General features: G+C 42.5%; 3 protein-coding genes across 3 annotated transcripts; all 3 read right to left on the reverse strand.

Annotated features, from left to right (window-relative positions):
• Positions 1-205: 205 nt before the first annotated feature.
• Positions 206-5015, reverse strand: tbl2 (transducin beta like 2). The gene is made up of 7 exons (XM_072374527.1): positions 4812-5015; positions 3692-3813; positions 3260-3444; positions 2850-3001; positions 2473-2599; positions 1143-1295; positions 206-835 (listed from the first exon to the last, which is right to left on the reverse strand). The coding sequence occupies exons 1-7, from the start codon at positions 4936-4938 to the stop codon at positions 376-378; spliced, it is 1326 nt and encodes a 441-aa protein (XP_072230628.1). The 5' UTR covers positions 4939-5015; the 3' UTR covers positions 206-375.
• Positions 5016-5547: 532 nt separating this feature from the next.
• Positions 5548-14843, reverse strand: pom121 (POM121 transmembrane nucleoporin). Its single transcript, XM_072374525.1, has 13 exons — positions 14240-14843; positions 13033-13239; positions 12637-12786; positions 12187-12267; positions 11901-12072; positions 11727-11815; positions 11571-11650; positions 11237-11358; positions 11031-11130; positions 10586-10864; positions 8927-10396; positions 8385-8483; positions 5548-7219 (listed from the first exon to the last, which is right to left on the reverse strand). Exons 1-13 carry the CDS (start codon positions 14809-14811, stop codon positions 7119-7121), a joined length of 3522 nt encoding a protein of 1173 aa, XP_072230626.1. The 5' UTR covers positions 14812-14843; the 3' UTR covers positions 5548-7118.
• Positions 14844-15787: 944 nt separating this feature from the next.
• Positions 15788-19876, reverse strand: LOC140279626 (G protein-activated inward rectifier potassium channel 3-like). Its single transcript, XM_072374780.1, has 3 exons — positions 19682-19876; positions 16774-17974; positions 15788-16091 (listed from the first exon to the last, which is right to left on the reverse strand). Exons 1-3 carry the CDS (start codon positions 19874-19876, stop codon positions 15895-15897), a joined length of 1593 nt encoding a protein of 530 aa, XP_072230881.1. The 3' UTR covers positions 15788-15894.
• Between the last annotated feature and the right edge of the window lie 1032 nt (positions 19877-20908).

Below are 20908 nucleotides of genomic sequence, written 5' to 3' on the forward strand. Positions count from 1 at the left end.
CAGTAGATACTAGTGGTCTGTCAGCACACACTGTACAGAATTAAGACTTTAAATGGAAGCAGCTAAATAGAATTTAGGTATCTTCTTTATTATCTACATCTGCGCATTTCTCCTGTGAAGAAATGCTGTGATTAATGTGTTCATTGCAGTAATGTGAGCCACTTTCAACAGAATTTTAAAACAAATAAGACACATAAGACAGCAATGGACACAAAGCATTTAATGTTTCCATAAAAAGATATTCTTTATTAAAACTGCATGCAAATTTCAAAATTTCCCGGCCGGATGATTTTGAGGCAGAAGGACGGCTGATACTGAAAGAGAAGAAGAGCAGTCTGTATCAGACACCGTCACAATCACAGTGTGTGGGATCATTCAGTCGACGGGAGCGGCGAGCACAGTGTCCAGGGCGCTCTGAGCCTCACTGATCTGCTGCTGCAGTCTCTGCTTCATGGCCTCATTCTGGGCCTTTTTCAGCATGTTCTGCATGTCTCTGATCGCTGCCCGGTAGCCCGGCGCGTTGTGAAACACTCGGATTGCCTTGTCGCCGCTGCACGCCAAGAAGCGGCCATTAACGTCAAATCTAAGGTCATTGATCTCCTCGCTGTGGACACCACGCAGCTCCTCCTCCAGCTTTCCGCTAGCCGCGTCGTACATGGCCACATTACAGCCGTCACTGATGGCCACTACCCGCCCGTCCGGAGACAAGGCCACCCGGCTGCCCTCTGATGAGGCACAGGGAACTGTCTTCAGGAGGTAGGGATCCTGCTGCTTTTTATACTCCACATCTGTGTTCCACAGCTTCCATGTCCCGTCTTTGGAGACAGTGACCATTCTGATCAATAAGAGAAAGAAATCATTTATTATTCTCGCGCTAAATTCATGAATATATGTGCAAAAGACAAAGGTATAAATAGAGGATATCTGGTTCAAGGAGATGTTTATGTGTTGGGCTGGAGCATTAACTCTCTGGAGTTCTCTTTACTGTGAGGTTGCTTGGTAACCACTGGACACATCACATAATTTACAGTTGTTGGTTGGGTCAGTCTTGTATTGACAAACTTACACAAGCCTTCCTTTAAACTCAAAGCAACAAGAGCCATGTCTTCAGCTCTGTACTGTCAGCAGAAAGCTGAAATTACCTGTGAGAATCATTGGAAAAGGCAAATGCGTGAACTCCTGCAGAGTGGCCCTTCAAGTCAAACGCTCGTGCCACCTCTTTGAACTCTCCTCCTTTCCCAAAGCAAACCTCCCACACCTTCACATCAGGAGTGAAGCCACAGGAAGCTACAAACCTGAGTGCAGAGACACGCAGGACACATAATTAGACACGAAAAGGGCCTCAGACATGCTGTGGTTGGAACAGTTCAGTTGCAGCTTGTAAAAACCTGACTGCCTTCACAGCTGGCAACAGTATCATAAAGTACTGAGGCTACAAATACATGTCTACTACTACGTCATGGAGCATAATTTTGTTGTCATATTTATTTCTTGGTGGAATAAATAAATAGGCTACATTAAACCAAATCTTATTCTAAAGCTGAAAAAAACATATTTACAAGAAAACAGAAAAATATGAGCTGCAATTTATAGACATGTCCTAATAAGAATAGAAATATAGTACATAATCAATGGATGTCGGCTGCCTTTTGTTCTGTTCTCTGTCAGATGATCCCACACTGCTTCAGTAATGTTGAGGTCTGGGCTCTGGGGGGGGATTCATCCCTCCATAAGACCTGTTGCCACTGATTTTCAGTCCACTTCTTGTGTCACTTGGCATAGCTCAGCCTTTTCTCCCTGTTTCCCTTCCTTAAGAATGGCTTCTTGACAGCCACCCTTCCTGATGAAGCTTGGGCCAACAGTAGCTGGATCAACTGAAGATCCAGATGCATCTCTCAGATCCTTTGTCAGGTCTTTGCTGGATTTTTTCCCTGTTTCTTGACTTTCAGATACTTATCGGCTGTAGATAGTATTCTAGACCTGACACTTCTTCTTTTGTCCTCCACTTGTCCAGTTTCCTTAAATGTTTTAAGGACACACTGCACACCATGCTGAGATATGCCAAGTTTTCAGCCAATTGCTCTTTAAGAATCACCTTGTTGGTGCAAAAATAGTATCCAGTCTGTCAAACTGTTATGTTTTGTTTTTTCTGAGAAACAACCTAAATAGGATCAAATTATACATTTAGGCTGCTAGCACAAAGTGCCTAAAGGTACAATTTAATGTTGGTTCTTAGGTTTCACTTTTTTAATGCTCGAATGATACATTGGTCGCTGTTATTCGACTTAATAAAAAATAAAAAAATTCCTCTGAAAACAGTCAAGGACTGGACTGAAAATGAGTGAAAAAGCAGCCAGCCTGGAAAACTACTGACTAAAACCCCTTTAAAAGAATATAAAGAAATGAGGGCTGGAACACGACTATCAAATTCTTCAAATGTAAAGTCTGAAGTGAGGGAGGAGTAGGACTGACCTTCCACAAGGGGAGATTGCAGCATAAGAATTAGTCATTTGATTAGTGTTGATGGAGGCCAGCAGCTCTCCCTTCAGGTCCCAAATGAGGATGCTAGTGTCTGTGGAGGCACTCATTATAAACTTTCCTGCAAAGAAGAAACAAAATTCAGTCTAAAACTGATGACAAAATATCTTTAGATATCTTTCCAGTATCTAAAGAATTCCAAAGACATTTCATCATACAATGACACTGTCAGCTGGGATCAGTCTAAGGAGAAAGTGCAAACTTGTACCAAATCATTATCAGTTACATATGAAAATGCTCTATAATACACTAAACACATTTTAGCTATGGGCACAGTTCAGTCTGGTCAGGTATTCTAACGTGGTCTGTACCCGTCTCTGCAATGCCGATGTTGAGTATAGCGGCCTTGTGTTTCTGTGGGAAATCCTCCGAGGCAGCTTTAAAGTTAAAGGTGCCGTCATCCTTCTTGATCATTTTGAATATTCGAATAGTATCTCCATTGGCCAGCCAGGTGATAAAAGCCCTGCAGGTGAAATTAAACTTAAGTAATGTAACAAGCAAACTTTCTGATAAAATATCACTATAAATTGAACATTTTGGACTTTGAGACCTCTGATTTAGACAAACGAATCTTCACTCGTCTTTCTTTGATCTGAGGGGTGTGGTTTAAGGGTTTATGTTACAGTACATACAGCAGGTGTGTGTCACACTGATTGTGTCGATGGATGCAGTTACTTCAAAGACAGACAGGGACTGCTTTATGTGGGTGAGAGGGACAGACCTGGAGTCTGGGCTGAAGCGGACCAGCGTGGCGTGATCCAGCTCCACATTAGCTCTCAGACATTTATGTTCCCGCTCCAGGAAGTCTTTGGTGCTCCAAATCCGGACGGTGCGGTCGTCAGCGCAGGATGCCAGGTACTTCCCGTTACTGCTGAAATCAAAACACGTCACATTCCCACTGTGGCCCTGAAAAGCATGAGAGCACATATAAACACATGCTCAACAATAACACTGAGAAACATCCACAAAGTATCTACAGAGTTGGATTATTATTAGTTTTGTTATTAGTTGTAGCAGTAAAGAAAAAACTAATAGATTGTAAAAGGCTTTATATTAGTGTACATAGACTAAACAGAGATAGTGAACAAAGATATGCATAAACAACAAGCTCTTTCCATCTCTGTGTTTTTGATTGATAATGTTTCCAGTTCACCTTCAGTGAGGCTGCCAGCAGTGGATGGCTGAAGCTGTGCTGTGCAGGTTTGTCCTTACGGTTGCGCTGCTTCTCCTGCTTCTGCTTCTTGGATGCAGGGCCCTTCAAAACACTGGCTTCGGCTGAAAGACAAACAGAAGTACTGAGGATCAATTTTATGAATGCAGAAGCCCGCTAAAACTCCTCGAATGAGGCGTTTATCATTATCGCAGAAGAGCTCTGACAGAGAGGGGACACAGTGGCCGATGGATCAAGCAGTGACACACATTTCCAGGTTGCAGCTCCACATCACGAACAACAGACCCAACCCACTGTTACAGTATCAAACTAAAGGTCAAAGGTCCCTGTAAGGAGCGGCTAACTGTAGCTGCTTTTCACTCTCAGGTCAGTCAAAGAAAAAGGCAGATCTAATTTCAATAACCCATCCTTCTTGTGATAGAATGGTTAGATATGAATACTGATCATGATTCTGTCACAAGACACAGAAGTCCAATTCCTTTTCTGTGACTGCCATTCTGAAACTTTTTCCCAGCCATGCAGCAGGATATACGTCTTCAGTAACTGCACACGCTTCTGCTTAAAACAGCATTATATATTTATCTTTTTAGAGGGTTAATAAAGGATAGCTTCGCTGTTTTATTACTTCAGTCAGATCTGGGGAGAACACTAAGACCACAGGAAATTTAGAGAACAATTTGTTCATGAAGCATCTGCAAAGCTGACTTGGTTTCTAACCTGTATGATCTAAGCATTGCAGTGATCTCACGTTGCGTTACACTGATACCTGTTTGAACTTTGTCATCAATGAAGAGATCCAGTTACTCCGCAGAAAGCCATGATCCCATTGGTCCGTCAACATCACATTTACCGATTGGACAGCGACATGTGACAGTCACTCAAAAGTTACTTTACTTTCTGGTTTATTCTATCAGTTTTTTTATGGTTAGCAATGAATATGGCTGACACGACGCACCTATTGTACACACCGAATGAATGATTGAATGAATGACTGGGTTTGTGCAAGGGACCGCTGACGTTGACTGCGTTGGTGAGTCGCCGCCTGTCGACGATCACCGCCTCAGTAGCTAGCTACAATTACATGAGCTGGTACGACACTTACCTGTACACTCTGCTGTCTGCTCTGTTTCCTCTCTTATTTCTTCTTTCCGCCTGCCCACCGCCAATGCAACCAGAATAACCAGTGCACCCAACAATAATGTCAAGGCAACAAGAGCAGCTAACTCCATGTCGAAAGCTTTCTGCCACGTATTTTTGCAAACGCTAATAGCTAGCCTTCATTGAAAGGGCACTGCGCATGCGTCCAAATTGTCTTCCTTTAGTGCCGCGTTCTAATAATCTAGTTTAAGCCGCAATTACGTAAATGTAAGTGAAAAAAAACCTCCCGACTACTAAATTATTTTCTGAAAAAAATATAAAAATTTACAGAATGGTCGCATGTGTGCCACTGATGACAGTTCAATACAATTTAAATTCAGTGGTAACGTTTGGAAGGATATTTCAACAATGTTTAGAAATACAATATTCTTAGATCCGTCCCTCATAGACATGCAATGCTACAAAGAGGTCTTGAGGAAAATATAACAAGTCTGAGTAACTAATTTGCTAATACACGAACACCACATTTCTCTCTTTCCGCCGACATTCAGTGAATGCAGCATAAACCACCACAACAGTCTTCAGCGCCACCTAACGCACTGGAGAGCAGTCGTTTTGCCTTTTTTTTTTTGGAATGATACACACACATAATACATAAATATGAAAATGTCAGTTCGGTATCCAGTGTATTGCCTTTGTACCATATTCAAATAAATATAGAATTTTGAAGGATTTGCAAATAATTTAAACCTGTTTTTATTTACATTTTACACAGCATTCAAACTTTTATGGAAACTACAACTACAAAAAGAGTATACCAGTAACGTCAATATATAATGAGTTGGAAAGAGTTAAACTAAACTGTAGGGCCACTTCAGTCGATCTGGTAACATGATGTCAGGGCAGAAAAGCAGAACAAGACCGTGAGGAGTTTAATGTCGATTTGTAACTTCCACATCTGAAATTTAGGTTTCATTAATTCAAAACCGATGTTGCTCATTTTCGACAATGATTACTAAGAACAATTAATTTTTACTTAAACAGCTGACAACTATTTTACTGTCATGTTTGCTTAACGAAAGTTTCATCACCTCAAATGATGGTGCATGTAAGACATTAAAATGCAGGGAACTCCCTGCATCACTGAACTTTTCAGTCATTACAAAGCAGAAAAGGGTTTCAAGTGACCAGATCGTAACTTTAATCAACCCGCTGTGAGGTGTAATCTACTGTAACAGATTTTTCTGAAGCAGGGGTCAATGTGCTGTTGTGCAGATATTTAAAAACTCAATATTTACTACCATACATTTGCATCAACAGTAGTTAAAGATCCAATCTAAGCTATTCTGTAAAATCAGTTACTTTTTGAGAAACTGCCAAAGGCTTCAGTGCCTGGGAGAAAAAGAGAGGTAGTCTGGCACAAACACACACATCTCAGGATTTTAAGATGAAATAAAAGATCACAGATTCTTATCACAGGCATAAAGTTGAACAGTTGGCTTTGGTTTGTGAGCACAAGTCTAAAGTAGTCATCCGAATCACAAACAAACCCGCAACTTACATCAGTGTTGGCAATCACTATCTAAAAAAAGGCCATCCACAGGAGGACTCTGGGAATGCTTGCAATGACAAACAATATGAAACAAAAACACATACTACATTAAGACATTTACTAGGTCGCCCTTCAGGTGCAGAAACACATCTGTCATTTCCAGGGTCAGAGAGCCAATTAAAAAAATAATTTAAATGCAAACATCTCAGAACTTTACATTTCCACTGCGGCGTGGTGTACCTCATCTGAATCAGCTGTGCATTCCCTCCATTCAGACTTAGAGAATGTACTCAAACGTTCATTAACATACAAACCACTGAACGCATCCCGTAAAAAAATAAATGTCTGAGCCGAGGCTCTGTCTCTGCCCGACTCAGCTTTCTCTTTAAGACAAACCAATCAGAGTCCACATACTGTAAAAGGAAAAAAAAAACTTTGGATTTGCTTTTGTTCAGAATCAAACTATTGAAATGTCTTTCCTTCCTCTTCAAGTATAGTACATCGTTATGGGTTGTTTCTCTCCGCTGCTACATTCTGCATGTAGTCTTCCAGACAGCATGATCTCAGCAAGCTGTTGTGCTCTTTCTAACTCATCTGCAAGCACAATGCTCGGGGCTAGCACAACCCAATGGCAGATGGGGGGGAATCAGAGGACATGGTGGAGGCCTGATTGGGAGATGTCGGCTTAAAAGGGAGCAATGTTTGCAGGTTAGCCCCAGCTGGAGTCCTCTGAAGGTGGTGTTGGGCACGTGCAGCAGGTTACTTCTTCCTGTTGTGTTGCCTCCGTGCCTGTAGCCTCTGGCGAGCTCCAGACGGTTTTGATCCAGCGCCGATAGAGAAGGAGGGAGTTGCAGGAGACCCTGTAAATAAAATAAAACGTGTTAAGTACTACTACAACCTTTCCTTCTGCATCTCATTTAATTAAAGCTCAGATATTCATGTAAATGTTATGAAAGACTATAAATTGATCAGATTTGGGCTTAACATCACGTCTGCAGAGCACTGCGGCGATGATCACACGGGATAGTGAACCTGTAAGCTATGCCAGAGTCTATTTTGTGAGGAGTTTTGCTGGAATTACACCTGAGTTAACCCAGTGTCCACAAAAACCGTCAGCATAATTTAACTCCATTCACAGCAGGTGGAGCTCCAGGTGAGGTGCGTTTAACTTTGTAGAATGTCACGTTTAATGCCATGATCTCAGCTAAGTACAACGCAGCCATCTTTCTTTACAGATTTATGTCCACATGCCGGTGTCAATTGTGCTTATGCAGTGCCACTTTAGTTTGATACACCCCACTAACAACTGAACAAAATCTTGGCCAGAGGCACTTGGCTGTGACACAATATTTAAACAGAATTGTACATCAATAAAGTACCTATAATTTGTTTTCCCAATCAGAATTACAGATCTGTAGCAGAAGCAAACTTTCTCAGCTATCTGCACGCATCCAACTCATTCAGACATTGGCTCGATTGATATACGAGTACAGAAACAGGAAAAGAAAAAAAAGACAGGCGGAAAAAGAAAAGAAAAAAAAGAAAGACACGAGACGCTCTGCAGCTCTTCATCTGTTAATCAACTTTCAGCTATTGTGATTGTTCAGGATAACCCTGTCATCATCACCACCATTAGCTATATTTCAACTCCAGGAACCTCTTCCAATAACCAGTTCGTTTGTAGGTCCTGTCATCAACCTTTCCACCCTTCTGTCTCAATTATCTCACCTTTCATATCTACACAGCTCTTAAAATATGTTGGAATTTATGCTGCACTGCAGGTATAGTCATTACGGTTGGTAAGCTAACTTAAATCAGCTGAGAAGACGAGGATGCACTGTGAGATGTGTTGGTCGAGTTAATAAAGAGAGCTCCGCAATATTAACAGATTTTGTATTAATACAGCTGAAGAACACTGCCTGCTTTGTAGGCTGCTCTGTGACCAGCCAGCAGGATCACGAGAAGCAAAAGCCTTGGGCTAAGTTCTGGGAACTGTTGGCCAAAGACAGACTATTATTGACTCACCAAATGGAACAGCGCTGAAGCCTTGAACTGGAGTTCCAGGACTTCCAAAGGGAATTGGACCTGGAGCAGCACTCTGGCCAAACGATGGAGTAGACGTCCCTGCAGAGAAAACAGCACACAAATGAATTTGACCAAAAGAACATTCACTTAATTCAACAAATACACATGTAGGCTGTTCTTAAACTGTAACATTTTTAATTATTGCCGTTAAGTTTTTCCAATAAAAAAAGATGAGAACTCTCACATTTCTAATAAAATGTAGGAGACCATCATCAAGACAAGTTCACCGAGTTGCCAGTTTTGTGTCATACCGAAGTCAAATAGAAAAAGATATTGACTGAATGGTCTACCAGAGTGCACTGCTGCAACAGCCTGTGAACAGAATGATTCTGACCCAATGATTGTTTGGATACTGCTCATCTACAAATGTCAAACCCATTGTTGAATAATTATTAAAGACAAAAGTGTGTTGACGTCAGATTCAGACCACTTCTTTTTAGGTTTGAAACACAAATAAAACACAAGCTTTCTTTATTGCTCACCAAAAGCTGGTTTGTCTGTAGCAGCAGCCCCAAAGTTGAAGCTTCCCATCTGTGTTGCAGAATTATTGGAAACAGGGGTTCCAAACTGTGGGCAAGGCATACTGGCACCAAAGTTAAACCCGGTGGGTGCAGTCTGAGCAGGACCGGAGGGAGCCGGCTGCGGAGCAGAACCGCCAAATGCGAATGTGGTTGAGGAGGAGCTCTGAGTCTGGGTTGCTGCACCAAAGCTGGGTGCAGCTGAGGGTGCAGCTGAAGGAGCTGGGCTGGCACCAAAAGCAAAACCAGTGGAGCTGGATCCAAAAGCTGGTTTAGCTGGGGTTCCAAAGGTGGTTGCTGTGGTAACAGCTGCAGCCCCAAAAGTGAAAGGGGCAGGGGCGGGGTTAGAGGGAGGCGCAGATGATGCATCACTGCCTCCAAAGGTGAATGGCTTCGGCTGTGCTGCCGAAGAGCCGAAGGTTGACTGCGTTGCTGGCTTTCCAAAGGTGAAAGTGGACTGGGTGGTGGTGCTGGTGGCAGCAGCAGCAGCAGCAGTGGAAGCTGTGTTGGCCATAGCAAAGCCTCCAAATGAAGCAGTGGTTGTGTTCTGGCTGGGTGCTGTCTGGCCAAAGTTAAACACCTTCTGGTTGGCAGCCTGAGGGTTTGGCTGTGTGACACCAAACGCAAAGGTGCCTTGGTTGGTGATGGTGGTGGTAGCAGCGGCGGCCGAGGCAGCAGCAGGGGCACCAGATGGTGCTGCTGTAGTGGTGGTGGCTGCAGCCCCAAATGGAAACGTGCTACCTGTATTAGGAGGCTGCACTGAAGCAGAGCTGCTACTTGTTGTGGATGGGGTGGGCCAGTTTCCAAAGAGTGATTTTGTTGTGGTGATAGAGCCTGTGGAGCTTGCGCTGGCAGGGGTGTTGTTGTTAAAGCCAGAAAAAGCATTTGGGGCAACTGTGGTACTGCTTGTTGATGCACCAAATAATGAGGATGTAGTACTCGCTGGAAGTGTAGAGGCTGCAGAGGTGGTGGTGATGGAAGAGGGCTGCACAAAGGCTGCAGCAGCTGGAGCATCTCCAAAGATGGGCTTGAAATTTTGGACAGGAGGTCCGCTTTGTGAAGATGGTGTCGCTGAGGATGTGGTGGTTGTAGCAGGAAAGATGGGCTTGAACCCTGCAGCCAGCAGTGGGTTAGTACTACTGACTGACTGAGAGCCACTGGTAGGGGCAGCAGAAACAGTGGCTGGGGTAGAGGTTGAAGAAGCAGAAGGGGTGCTGATCGGTGTGGACAGACCAAACAGCGTTGGTCCCGTTACAGGTGCTGCAGGGGTACTGGTGGGAGCCTTGGAGACCTGACCCAGCACCTGAGTGAAGGCAGAGGGTTGCCCCACAACAGCAGAGGAGGCCTGAGACTGGGAGGCAGGGGGGAGTTGGGCTGTAGTCGATAGCTTCAGGTTTAAGCTGCTGCCTTGTACAGGTGTGGTAGACACAGACACTACAGACACAGTGAGACACAGAGCAAAAATTATATCAGAAAAGTATGATATAAATGGGAAAAGGTAGATTTAAGGTTTATGAAATTAACTTCAGTGTTACAGAACAGGTATACAATATTGATAAACATTCCTTTATTGTCGCTATACGTAGAAAACCTTTATGAACACCCTCAGTTCAGTAATCCTACCTGTGGTTGTACTGGCAGCAGATGTGGAGCTAGCAGAGGCACTAGTCTTCATCTTCAAAGCCTCCAGCAGTGGGTTAGAGGCTGCAGGTCCTGTACTGATACTACCGCCTGGGCTGGGATCAAGATTAATAACTGGGATGGCAGAGCTGGATGCTGTGGGCAGGGGAGCTGCCAAAAGGCTGCTCAGGGTGGTGGTGCTGGTCGAGCTGGTAGACAAGACAGCCTGAGTGGAGGTGGAGGTGGAGGCTGGAGGAGAGACAGACTTCTCTGGTTCTGGAGCTAAAATTTTTTTAAAGATTATTTAAGAGGTTAAAAAAAATCTGAAGGCTAAAACAACAACAAAAAAAAAAAAAACACCTTCATGGAAGTTTGAGAATTTAACCGTTTGTGGAGGTCAACAGTGTCTCATTAAAGTGCAAAACAAACTGTGGCTGATTTTACTCACCAGGCGTCTCCAGGACTTTCTGGATCTTACTGATGCCAGCCTTTTTCTCTTCATCTAGATCTTTCGCAGTGACCGTGTATCCCAGTTCAGGAGGTGGGGGCTGAAAGTCCACAAGCACCAGCGGTAAGACAGAGAAATCTACATCACTGCAAAGTGCAAGTACACTAACAAGGGTTTCTCGTAAAGTCTGGGAATGTTGCACAAACCAGAGATATGTGATCATCTCGGTGGCTGGACACCAGCTGGATCTTCCGTTTTCTCTTCCCACCACTACCAGTTGAGTCTGTTGACATAGTGACTGCGACCTTTGGGGCTGGAGTCAGTTTTGCTGCAACATCAACATATAATGGACATTTAATCTAAAGCCATGTCAGATCTGTCCTTTTCAAGGTTAGTGAAACAAATCTGCAGTCATGTTAAAGATGCATTGATCCAATGTGCTGGACAGATACAGTTCTACACCAATACAGACTATTTGACGAGAACAGAGAAGCTTGATATTAGCTGTACAGAAATCCTGTGGAGGAAAATGGGACTTACATGTAACAGGACCCTTGTCAGACGCTGTCTGATCTGACCTCACTGAGGATGCTGAGCTGGGAGACTGTGCGTCATCCTCTCTGTTGATAAAATCCCAAGTTATAAACTCTAATTTTGGATTTTTTTGTGGATGACTTTTAGCTAACAGAGACAGACCTGAGTCTTTTGGAGGCTCCCTCTGGAGTCTGAGAGCGAGACGATCCAGGACTGGACAGAGGAGAGCTGGGTGCTGATGGTTTCTTCCACTGTAAATTTAAAGGTGGATATAAAAGCTTCACAACTCCAGTTCATCTCTGCAGACATGCAGCATTAATACAGTATATAACATACTTGGCTGAGGCCCATTGAAGAGCTGTAGGAGCTTTGGATGGCATTTCTCCGGGTGCCGGGGGTTCCTCTGGGGGAGTGGACCACAGTGCCAGAGCTGATGGAGGAGGTACGGGACCTCTTCATGATGTGATCCTCTGCCACCGAGGTCATGCCTCTTTTCAAAGTTCCTGGTCTGGGGAACAGACGGGAAAGCATTTCAGCCTCCACCTAAACAGCAGCACAACGCTTTGTCCAGCACTACTGTCTTCATCTGATAGTGATACTGCTTCATAAAGTAACCACTCACTTAGGGACCAGCTGTGACGGTGTTCCATTGGGCAGAAGAGGCTCAAAAGCAGAGTGCGCACTTCCACCGCTGTCATTACGCCTAGGAAACGAAGATGGATTTAATAGCACACCTAATCAATTTTGTTCTTGGCCATCTCTTAGAGTGATGTTACCCGAAAACTATATTTGAGCTTCAGAACAGTCTTCATGCAATGTGTTTATGTCCACCTCGAGTCACCGCTTAGAGAAAAGTGTGGTAATGGGTCCCTCCTTGAGAATTCAACTCAATAAATCATTGACAATCATTAGAATTATTTTTTAACAGCACAAGAAAAAGGGTATGTAGTATGAGAGTTAGAAGTTCTGTCTGACTTTTCTGCAACAAAATTCGGGTTGACATTTTTTTCTTTTTCATAAATAATGATAAAAGCCTTCATGTGACGATGTTCAGAGCATTTCAGTCTGGTACCTTCTCTTGCTTTTCTGCTCAGTTGTGAAGCTTCTGTCCTCATCCTCAACTTCTCTCTTGCGGCTTTCCTTCAACACCTTGAGGACGCTCTCTCTGGAGCAGGGGTCTTCGGGGGCCCTACTGAGCCCTGCACAACTCAGATGATCCATACTATGAACAATAAAGCAAAATCACAGAGTTCAAATCACAATGCCTCCAAGCTGTGAACACAGTATTAGAAACACTTCTGAATGCAATGTAGATCCATAAAGAATTACTTGTTGCATCTCAAGAGCTCTATTAACATTGCGTTAATAAATGCTGCATTACTGGCTTAATCAAAGCTAAAACTGTCGGCTGGTTGAAATTCATTTGCAAATAGGACAGAGTAATGTGAAGCACACTATCTGCAGAGACCTGGGGCTGCTGTGGTCAGGCCTGGCGATCTTCACTGTGACCGGGCTGAGGGCAGCCGGGGAATTACGAGGGCTCAGGATGTTCTTCTTTCTGAAGCCGTCCCACCTGACAGGAGGCAGGACTCCCAGTGACGAGACGCCCGGCTGCTGCAGGGGGTAATGGCGCTGTGGGGTGATGTGAAACCGTCCCACTGTGCCCAGTGGCTCCCTGCAGGGAATCAAAGCAATGTGATGCAAGAGTAAGAACATACACATAGTTATTATACAACACACTTAACATACCACATCCTCCCCTTCTTGGAGCCTCATTTGAGAGCTCTGTCCTTAATCTTTTTTTTTATATAATTTATTTATTTTTATTGCTGTCATATTTTTGTGATCACACAGATGTCATCTTCAAGGAGGGAGAAAACCTTTACTATTCAAGCATATTTAAAAAGGCACACTTTGCACCATTCAACTTTGCTCTCTTCATCAAAAGCCTCTGCTCTGAAGCTGAAATGTACTATTAGTTGAAAGAAAAACTGCTTTTAAATGAGACCAAAGCCAATGATGTGGTATGTTTAGCTCATCAGGTCCAAAAAAAAAAGTTATCCAAGATCTCATCTGTACATTTTTGTGTGAGCTTGTCCAGCTGCCATTCACCATCTCACACAAATAAACTAACTGATTACGCACACAAACTATACATGAGAATGTGAATGTTTAAAAGAAACTATTCTTTCCTGGAGTAGTGGACCATTGAAAATAGATAACATGAATATGTTTCCTGAATTTTTGTTCATATATCTATCATTTCTAAACAGCAGACACTATGCATGTGTGACTCAGTAAACATGAGGCTCAGGGATGGCCCATAGTTTTTTTTCACTCTAGCTCAAGTTAAGGCATGCGGTCTTTCATTTCTACAATTGAGTATAGACAAATCATAAAACATTCATTCCCTAACAATGAACAGTTGACAACTTCACTGTTATATTGCAGATCTCTCCACCTATGACACTTTCTTTCCCTGTTCAGTTCTACTGAGGTTTATCAATAAGAGCAATTCCATCGTGTCTGCCGTTTAAGATACGTCTGAAGGCTCAAGGGTCAATGATTAAAACCCGCCAAGACACTTGAATCTTTTGAATGACAACAACTCAGCCGCCTCTCACAGACCTGAGTTGCAGACGCTCAAACAGCGCGATTTAACCTTGTGAACGTACCCAGTGAATGAAAGCCTCCTGTTTGGCGTATAGACGGCATTGTTTGGTCTACACAGTTTTTCTCGCAGTTGCTCTCGGGGATTTCTTCCGACTCTGGGCCTCCCAGAGTTGGCTGACGGACCTTCGGGTTTTCCGATGTAACTCCCCATGAGAAAATCCCGGGGGCTGAAAAGAAACGAATCGCTCGTCAGAGCTTCCCTTCGATATATCCCGGTTTCACTTGGTCTTTGTCTAAAGTGTCCCTCTGTCTCTCGGAGTTCAGCTCTGTTGCTGCTGCTCCTCGTTTTCCCCCGTGCGACCACCGACTCGCCGGTAGCCCCCCAACCCCACAACCAGCGCCTGAGCACGCCTGGGACGTTAAGCCCACCCCGCGGATTCGGGCCTAACCTGGCGGGAAGAGGTTCTCCGCTGTGATAGTAACAAGCAAAACAACAACCTGCAAGAATTAAAGTCGCGTAAAGAAAAGTGGGAATATAATAAAAAGCGAGAGTTACTAAGCCTAAAGCAGAAAGAAGCACTAAATGTTTCTCTCTAGGTGACATGGCGGCAACGCGCCGCCGGAGGACTCTCATATCCCATCATGCTGCTCTTCTGAAATTTCTTCTTCTTCTTTGGAGTTTGGGGTTACATATCTCAATTTTGGTGAATCAGCGCCAACTACCGAGCACAGACATTATTGACAGATTTCACTAAATTCGACATATGCATGGAACGTCAGTGACAACTTCGGCTAAAATATAAGCCAGCTAATAAAACAGCAGCAAAAAGTTTGTTGCGCACTTACACCATGGACGCATGATGAAACAATGTGCCCTGTAAAAGGAACGCTACTCAACATCCATAAAACAATATCTAGGCAACTCCCAGAGTGTATAGTTAAGAAACTTTACATTACTATGCCTATCATTGAGATTATTATAGTTTCTTTTGGTTGCTTTGGTGTGAATGTGGTCAACATTTTTTTGTTTCAATTTTGTGTTAAATCCAATTATCTTTTTTCCCTCCTTTTTGTCTCATTTTGGTCCTTTTCATATTGACTTCGGTAGATTTCCCTTCATTTTGCTTATTTGCTTATAAGCATAGGCAATTTTGCTTATTTGTCACAGTAGTAGTACATTATTGCATCTGACTTTTGTTTTATAGCTGATCTATTCACCAGGGACAATCTATTCTATGATGGACATTCTTTCTTTTACTTTGTTGATGGTACAATGCTGATTAGAATTACTAACAGATTACACATACATTTCAAGCATTGTATTTATTTTTATTCAGCATATTAAAACGGATTCAAACATGAACTATTCTTATTTTAACACATACTGTAAATATGTAATATTATACTAGATATAATCAGCAACAATTTTTTCACATACTACAGAACAACATAAAATGATAAGTACCCTGAGATATATTTTCTCGACTATAGTTGTCAAAAATTCACAATTACTTTAAGTAATTTGTCTCATATTAATATACAGACAGGGGTTTGTAGTTTATAATCCACTTGATGCTGTAAGAATGATTTTCTGTAAAAGAAATTTGTAAAAGAAAAAAAAAAGATTTTTCTATTTTCTTGCATATTCGTCATTTCAAGATGGCACACAATAAAACAGCCATTCTCCGCTTCCGTAAAACAGACTTGTTCTCATTTTCTAAAGTAGAGCTTCTTGGTCTTTTACAGTGCTTCGGTCTTTTGCGCTGTGCGGGGACATCTGGACTTCAAACGTTTTGTCAAATGCACTGTAGTCCACGCGAAACGCCCCCAAATCCAACGAAATGCACGACTCAAACCGGTGGCCCCACAGGAGCTCATCCTCCGTGTAGGATGTCCTCGCCTGGCACGTCATACCTGCAGCACAACAAGGAATCACATGGGTTTGGCAGAAAAGAAAACAGAAAAGAATAGATTGTGCTTGGATAATGCTGAATTTTGAATAACCTGAGGAGGTTTACGTGAAATTACACATTTATCTGCCCATTTCTTGAAACCACACTAAACCAATGTTTCTAATGAAGAAGAAAACAATCTTTTTCAAGGGCACTATGAGACTTTAAGCAGCGTTGATTAAAAAAAGTACAGAAGCCCTCATTTAAGGTTCTTTATCAACAAAGACAAAAGACAAAAAATGCCTGGCTGTTGTCTTTTGACACCACCACCATTGGCAGTACAGTGTGAGATCCTAAAGACAACTTGCACCTTAAGCTGCAGGACAAGTTGCCACCATTAAATGATAAATGAAATAGGACGTAGCACAATATTACTGATATAGTTTTGCAAACAAATGTCAGAAACATTGTGTGATAGCTCTAAGCTGACAACCAAACTTTTTTGGTTTCAACAAAGTTTTTGTTGCTTTATGATATAAAAAAAAAACAGTAAACGTCAAATATCAGTAAGATTTGCTCCAGTTTATATTGTTGCCATGTTTGTATTGGGAAACCTTGAAGCAGCATCCACGCACAGCAGGAAGGCCTAACAGTTGTTTTTTAACTTGTCAACCACTCAATCTTCAAGACATGATTCAACAAACCTGATGCTTCCACGATGCCCTCCAGGATGACAATAATCTCAAATGTCTCCCTTTTTAATTGCTCTGCCCCCACCTCCCAGAAGGGGCTGCTTTCATTGATGACATGGGTGATGGTCTGCGGCTCCACCAGGAGCAGCCTGTCCCCCCCAGTGTCGTACCCCAGATTGATTTCTGACTGCTCCAGCGGGATGAACTCGCCTTCCTTGGTCTGCCTGGACTTGATCAGCTTGGCTCGGATCTTAGCATCCACCATGTGACTTTCTCTCAGATCACCAATCCGGAAGAGCAAGCACAACTTCTCATCACGCTCACAAATGACGCAGTGCTTGCTGAAGATTAGTGTTTGGGCTCTCTGCTGTGGCCGGGAGATTTTAACAAACATACAGCCCACCATTAGGGCATCAATAATGGAGCCAAGGATGGATTGGACCATGAGGATCAGTGAGCCCTCAGGGCAATTAGCTGTCACCATCCTAGAGCCATACCCAATAGTCCTCTGGCTCTCCAGTGACAGCAGCAGGGCTGAAAGGAAACCATCTACATTTTGGAAGCAAGCCTGCCATTGAGAGTCATGAACATGTGAAATATCATCACGCAACCAAGCACCAAAGAAATAGATTAACCCGAAGGCCACCCATGTGAGAATGTAGCACATACTGAAGACAAGGAGGAACCAGCGATATCTGAGGTCCACTAATGTGGTGAAAATGTCTGAAATAAAGCGGCTCTTGTCTTCAATAGGTCCCAGATTGACCCTGCACTTGCCATCCTTGGTGACATAACGCTGCCGCTGATTGCTGCTCACAAAATGTAATGAGGGCTCATCACCCAGCAGTTTACAGCGCTTTTTGTGGCTCTTTGCACCATGTAGCTTTTCGATTGCAGAGACTGAAATATTGCAACTGCCAGAGGAACTCCTTGATTGCCATCGAGAGTTGAAACGCTTGAGGTGTCTGTTGCGATGTGAACGGTGAGGTTTCTTGGTCTCTTCTACTGGTTGCAGGGGAGTTGGTTGGATAGTGGGCTGTTGGGGAGGCTCTTGACTAGTCAAGGTGAGGGCTTGTGGGAACTGGCTGCAGGGACTGTGGGATGGAGTTGTCTCCTGAGATGGTGGGAGTGATGAGATGTTGATGTTCATGTTGTTAATCAGAGGAGCTCTTTTTGTGATCATCATGGAGGCAACAGCAGATTTAGCGGCAGCCTGAAATGACAAGACAAAGCTTAGTTCCCAAGCTTCCTCGTTAGCTCCTAAATTCTTGAGAACATCTATACTTTACAACCTAAAATAATCGCCTATTAGTCAAGCAGTTGCATTGCTGTCATAAAGGTAGGAGACTGTTGTTTATAAACTAATAGATGAGTCATGATGTACAGAAATGTTGTGTATTAATACTGACTCAGAGGATACAAAGCTTTAGGGTGATCGGCCAAATAAATTATTCTCTGTTCGCTGGGGCAAGCAATGTCGAAAGCTTTTGTTAGAAAGAAATTGTTAGTGCAATAACAGAGAGTTGATCTGTACGAAGACTTAAAGTAAACCCTTGTCTGCAAGTTCTGAACCAAAATGCTCCAACCTCCAAGTCTAACCCTAACCTAACCTTTGTTTTCTCAACTTTAGTTCAAACTTCTGTTTTTTTTTAATCTTTTAAAAATAACACTCATATTGTGTAGCTTTGGATGTCTCATTTTGGAAAGATCTCGAGAAAACAGATCTTACACACCAAATACATCCAGGCAGCGATGTTTTTGGTGTGTAGGAGTTTTTAGTTAAGTACAAGTCCACCAGATCATCGAGTTGAGTCATGTTGAATGCATACACTATGCATTGCAGAGCCTTTTCTTTTGCACAACTGCTCCCTCCAGTGATGACTGAAGAGTCATTGTGTTTAAATAGCTGCAAAGTGCCTTTCAAATTATGTTGATTCAATGGAACAAAATTGTTCAAACCAAAAACTGTGTCAATGGTCACATAACAGCAAACCAACTGTTGGGTCAATGACAATTAATCTTCTAATCTTGGAATCAAATAATTATTTCAATGAGAAACTGGATTCCTAATTTCAGCTTCTAATGCACAGGTTAAACAATAAAAAGAAGCGAGCCGAGATGGATTCTAGCATGTTGTTTATCAGACAACTGGGACATTATAAAGTTTTCTCACGGCCAAGTGTTTTTAAACTCAGTTATTAAACAATCCCACTGAAGAGTATTGCTTTTGCAGTTAAACCTGACATCATCTATTCTTCTTTGCAAAAGACCTCCTTGTTGTCCAAAAATGTGTATATTCCACATCTGAAATAGTCCTGTGCATATGAACTATTGAATATTGTTGGGGTAAATTTCACTAAAACCACTAAGGACATGCTGAGTTGGGGACTATTTTTTTAGTTTACCATTTTATTTTTATTTTCTTTAGCAACAGTGATTAGCCTTTAACAGGATTCGTTGATACGAATTCTTTAACCTCTTTCTGTATGACCCACTTCGCCAAATACTGAGTGTGTCTCATTTCTGCAGCTATATTTCAAATGGCAACAACACAACAACACAATTTTACGAACATAAAGCATTCTCAAGATATCAAAGTCACAGAAACAGCAGCTGCAGGGCGCATAAATGGCAAAACTTTCAATTAATTCACATTAGGAGTGCATGATCTGCACCATTTTCACCTTTGGGTCCATAAAAAAAAAAAACTTTCCTGTTTGTGGTCATTGTTTGTTTGGGTTTTTTTTTTTTTTTTTTTTTTTTTTTAATTTTTTTTAGAGGTTTTTAGTTATCGCTTGTTTTTTGAGAAACTGTTGGAAATCTTGTAATGACTTAAGCCTATGCCATGGCAAAACACAAATTTTGCCGTAACACACAGCACAGCCATCCAACACTCGCAGTGACATATCAAATGCTGTACCTTGTAGGTGTTGGGTGTGTGACAGATTGATACTCGCCGGGGTCTGGGCAGGTATTCCTCCAGGTGTTTAGCAGTCAGAGTCTGTGCTGGTGGAATGGTGTTCCTGCGACACTCGATCCTGTCGGGGTTCTGAATATGACCGTTGCACTGAATGTTTTGTAGAGTGTCTTTGCTTCTTATTACAGTGGAGAACATTACTGAGGCCTTCGGGATGTGGACTGATCCTCAGTTTTGCTTCTGTTTGGGCAAAAAAATAAATAAATAAATGAGGCAGTCAACTCCTGTGTTAGCATTCTTTCAATAGGTAGGAGGCGGTACAGGAGTAACAGTGGGCAACACAATGGTATGAATAAAATTACAAAAATACAAAGACAAATTTCAGAAACAATGTAAAATAGTCAATCCCATGATTCAACAGCTTGTAAAACCACCTTTGGCAGCAATAACTTGAGGCAATAATTTTCTATATGATATTATCAGCCTTTATTTCAGTATTTATTTATTATCAGTATTTATTTATCTTTTAATCCAGTTACATTTTTCTGGCATTCGTTCGTGTGCAGCTCTCTTGAGGTCCAACAGCATTTCAGTGAGTCATTACAACATTTTGATTCCTTTTTTATTTTCTTTCGGACGTTTTGTTGCAGATTTGCTGCCATGGGATTGTTGTCCTGTTGCATGACCCAAGTTAAGCCAAGCTTTAGCTGTCAGACAGATGGCCGCACATATGGCTCTAAAATACGTTGGTATACAGAGGGGTTCATGGTGGACTGCAAGGTGTCCAGGTCCTGTGGCTGCAAAACAATCCCAAATCATCAGCCCTCCACCACCGTGCTTGACAGTTATGAGGTATGAGGTATTTGTGCTGATGATGATATGCTGTGTGACGTCCATTCCTTGGAAGACTGACATCTGTCTTCAATGTTTTCTGCACATGAATAATAGTTCTCTCTGCAGAATGATGGACACCAAATAGTTTGGAAATGCCTTGTTACCCTTCCCAGATTGATGGGCAGCAATAATTGCTTCTCTAAGATCATTGCTGAAGTCTTTCCTCCTTGACATTATCACCTGCTGATGATCAGTTACTCAAGTGCATTTGATTAGCACCACCTGGCTGCTACTATACCCTCTGAATTCCAATGGAAGCAGTAAGGATGGAACTCACTGCTTCCACAGGAATAAAGGGAATAGACAGAAAAGCAGCAAATATGTTAAGAAAAGAAA

The sequence above is a fragment of the Leuresthes tenuis genome, unplaced genomic scaffold (genome assembly GCF_036924035.1).
Source record: "Leuresthes tenuis unplaced genomic scaffold, fLeuTen1.0.hap1 SCAF_21, whole genome shotgun sequence".
Taxonomy (NCBI): Eukaryota; Metazoa; Chordata; class Actinopteri; order Atheriniformes; family Atherinopsidae; genus Leuresthes; species Leuresthes tenuis.

Excerpts from the sequence above, each read along its gene's own strand:
- tbl2 (XM_072374527.1), bottom strand. The coding sequence starts at position 4,938 with ATGGAGTTAGCTGCTCTTGTTGCCTTGACATTATTGTTGGGTGCACTG. Across the intron at positions 3,002-3,259 it reads CGCTTCAGCCCAGACTCCAG|GGCTTTTATCACCTGGCTGG; the intron begins GTCTGTCCCTCT and ends TTTCACCTGCAG. Across the intron at positions 1,296-2,472 it reads GCAATCTCCCCTTGTGGAAG|GTTTGTAGCTTCCTGTGGCT; the intron begins GTCAGTCCTACT and ends CTCTGCACTCAG.
- pom121 (XM_072374525.1), bottom strand. The coding sequence starts at position 14,811 with ATGAGAGTCCTCCGGCGGCGCGTTGCCGCCATGTCACCTAGAGAGAAA. Across the intron at positions 12,787-13,032 it reads CCTGACCACAGCAGCCCCAG|TATGGATCATCTGAGTTGTG; the intron begins GTCTCTGCAGAT and ends TATTGTTCATAG. Across the intron at positions 12,073-12,186 it reads CCGTCACAGCTGGTCCCTAA|ACCAGGAACTTTGAAAAGAG; the intron begins GTGAGTGGTTAC and ends TCTGTTCCCCAG.
- LOC140279626 (XM_072374780.1), bottom strand. The coding sequence starts at position 19,876 with ATGTTCTCCACTGTAATAAGAAGCAAAGACACTCTACAAAACATTCAG. Across the intron at positions 17,975-19,681 it reads ACACACCCAACACCTACAAG|GCTGCCGCTAAATCTGCTGT; the intron begins GTACAGCATTTG and ends TTGTCATTTCAG. Across the intron at positions 16,092-16,773 it reads GGGCATCGTGGAAGCATCAG|GTATGACGTGCCAGGCGAGG; the intron begins GTTTGTTGAATC and ends GTTGTGCTGCAG.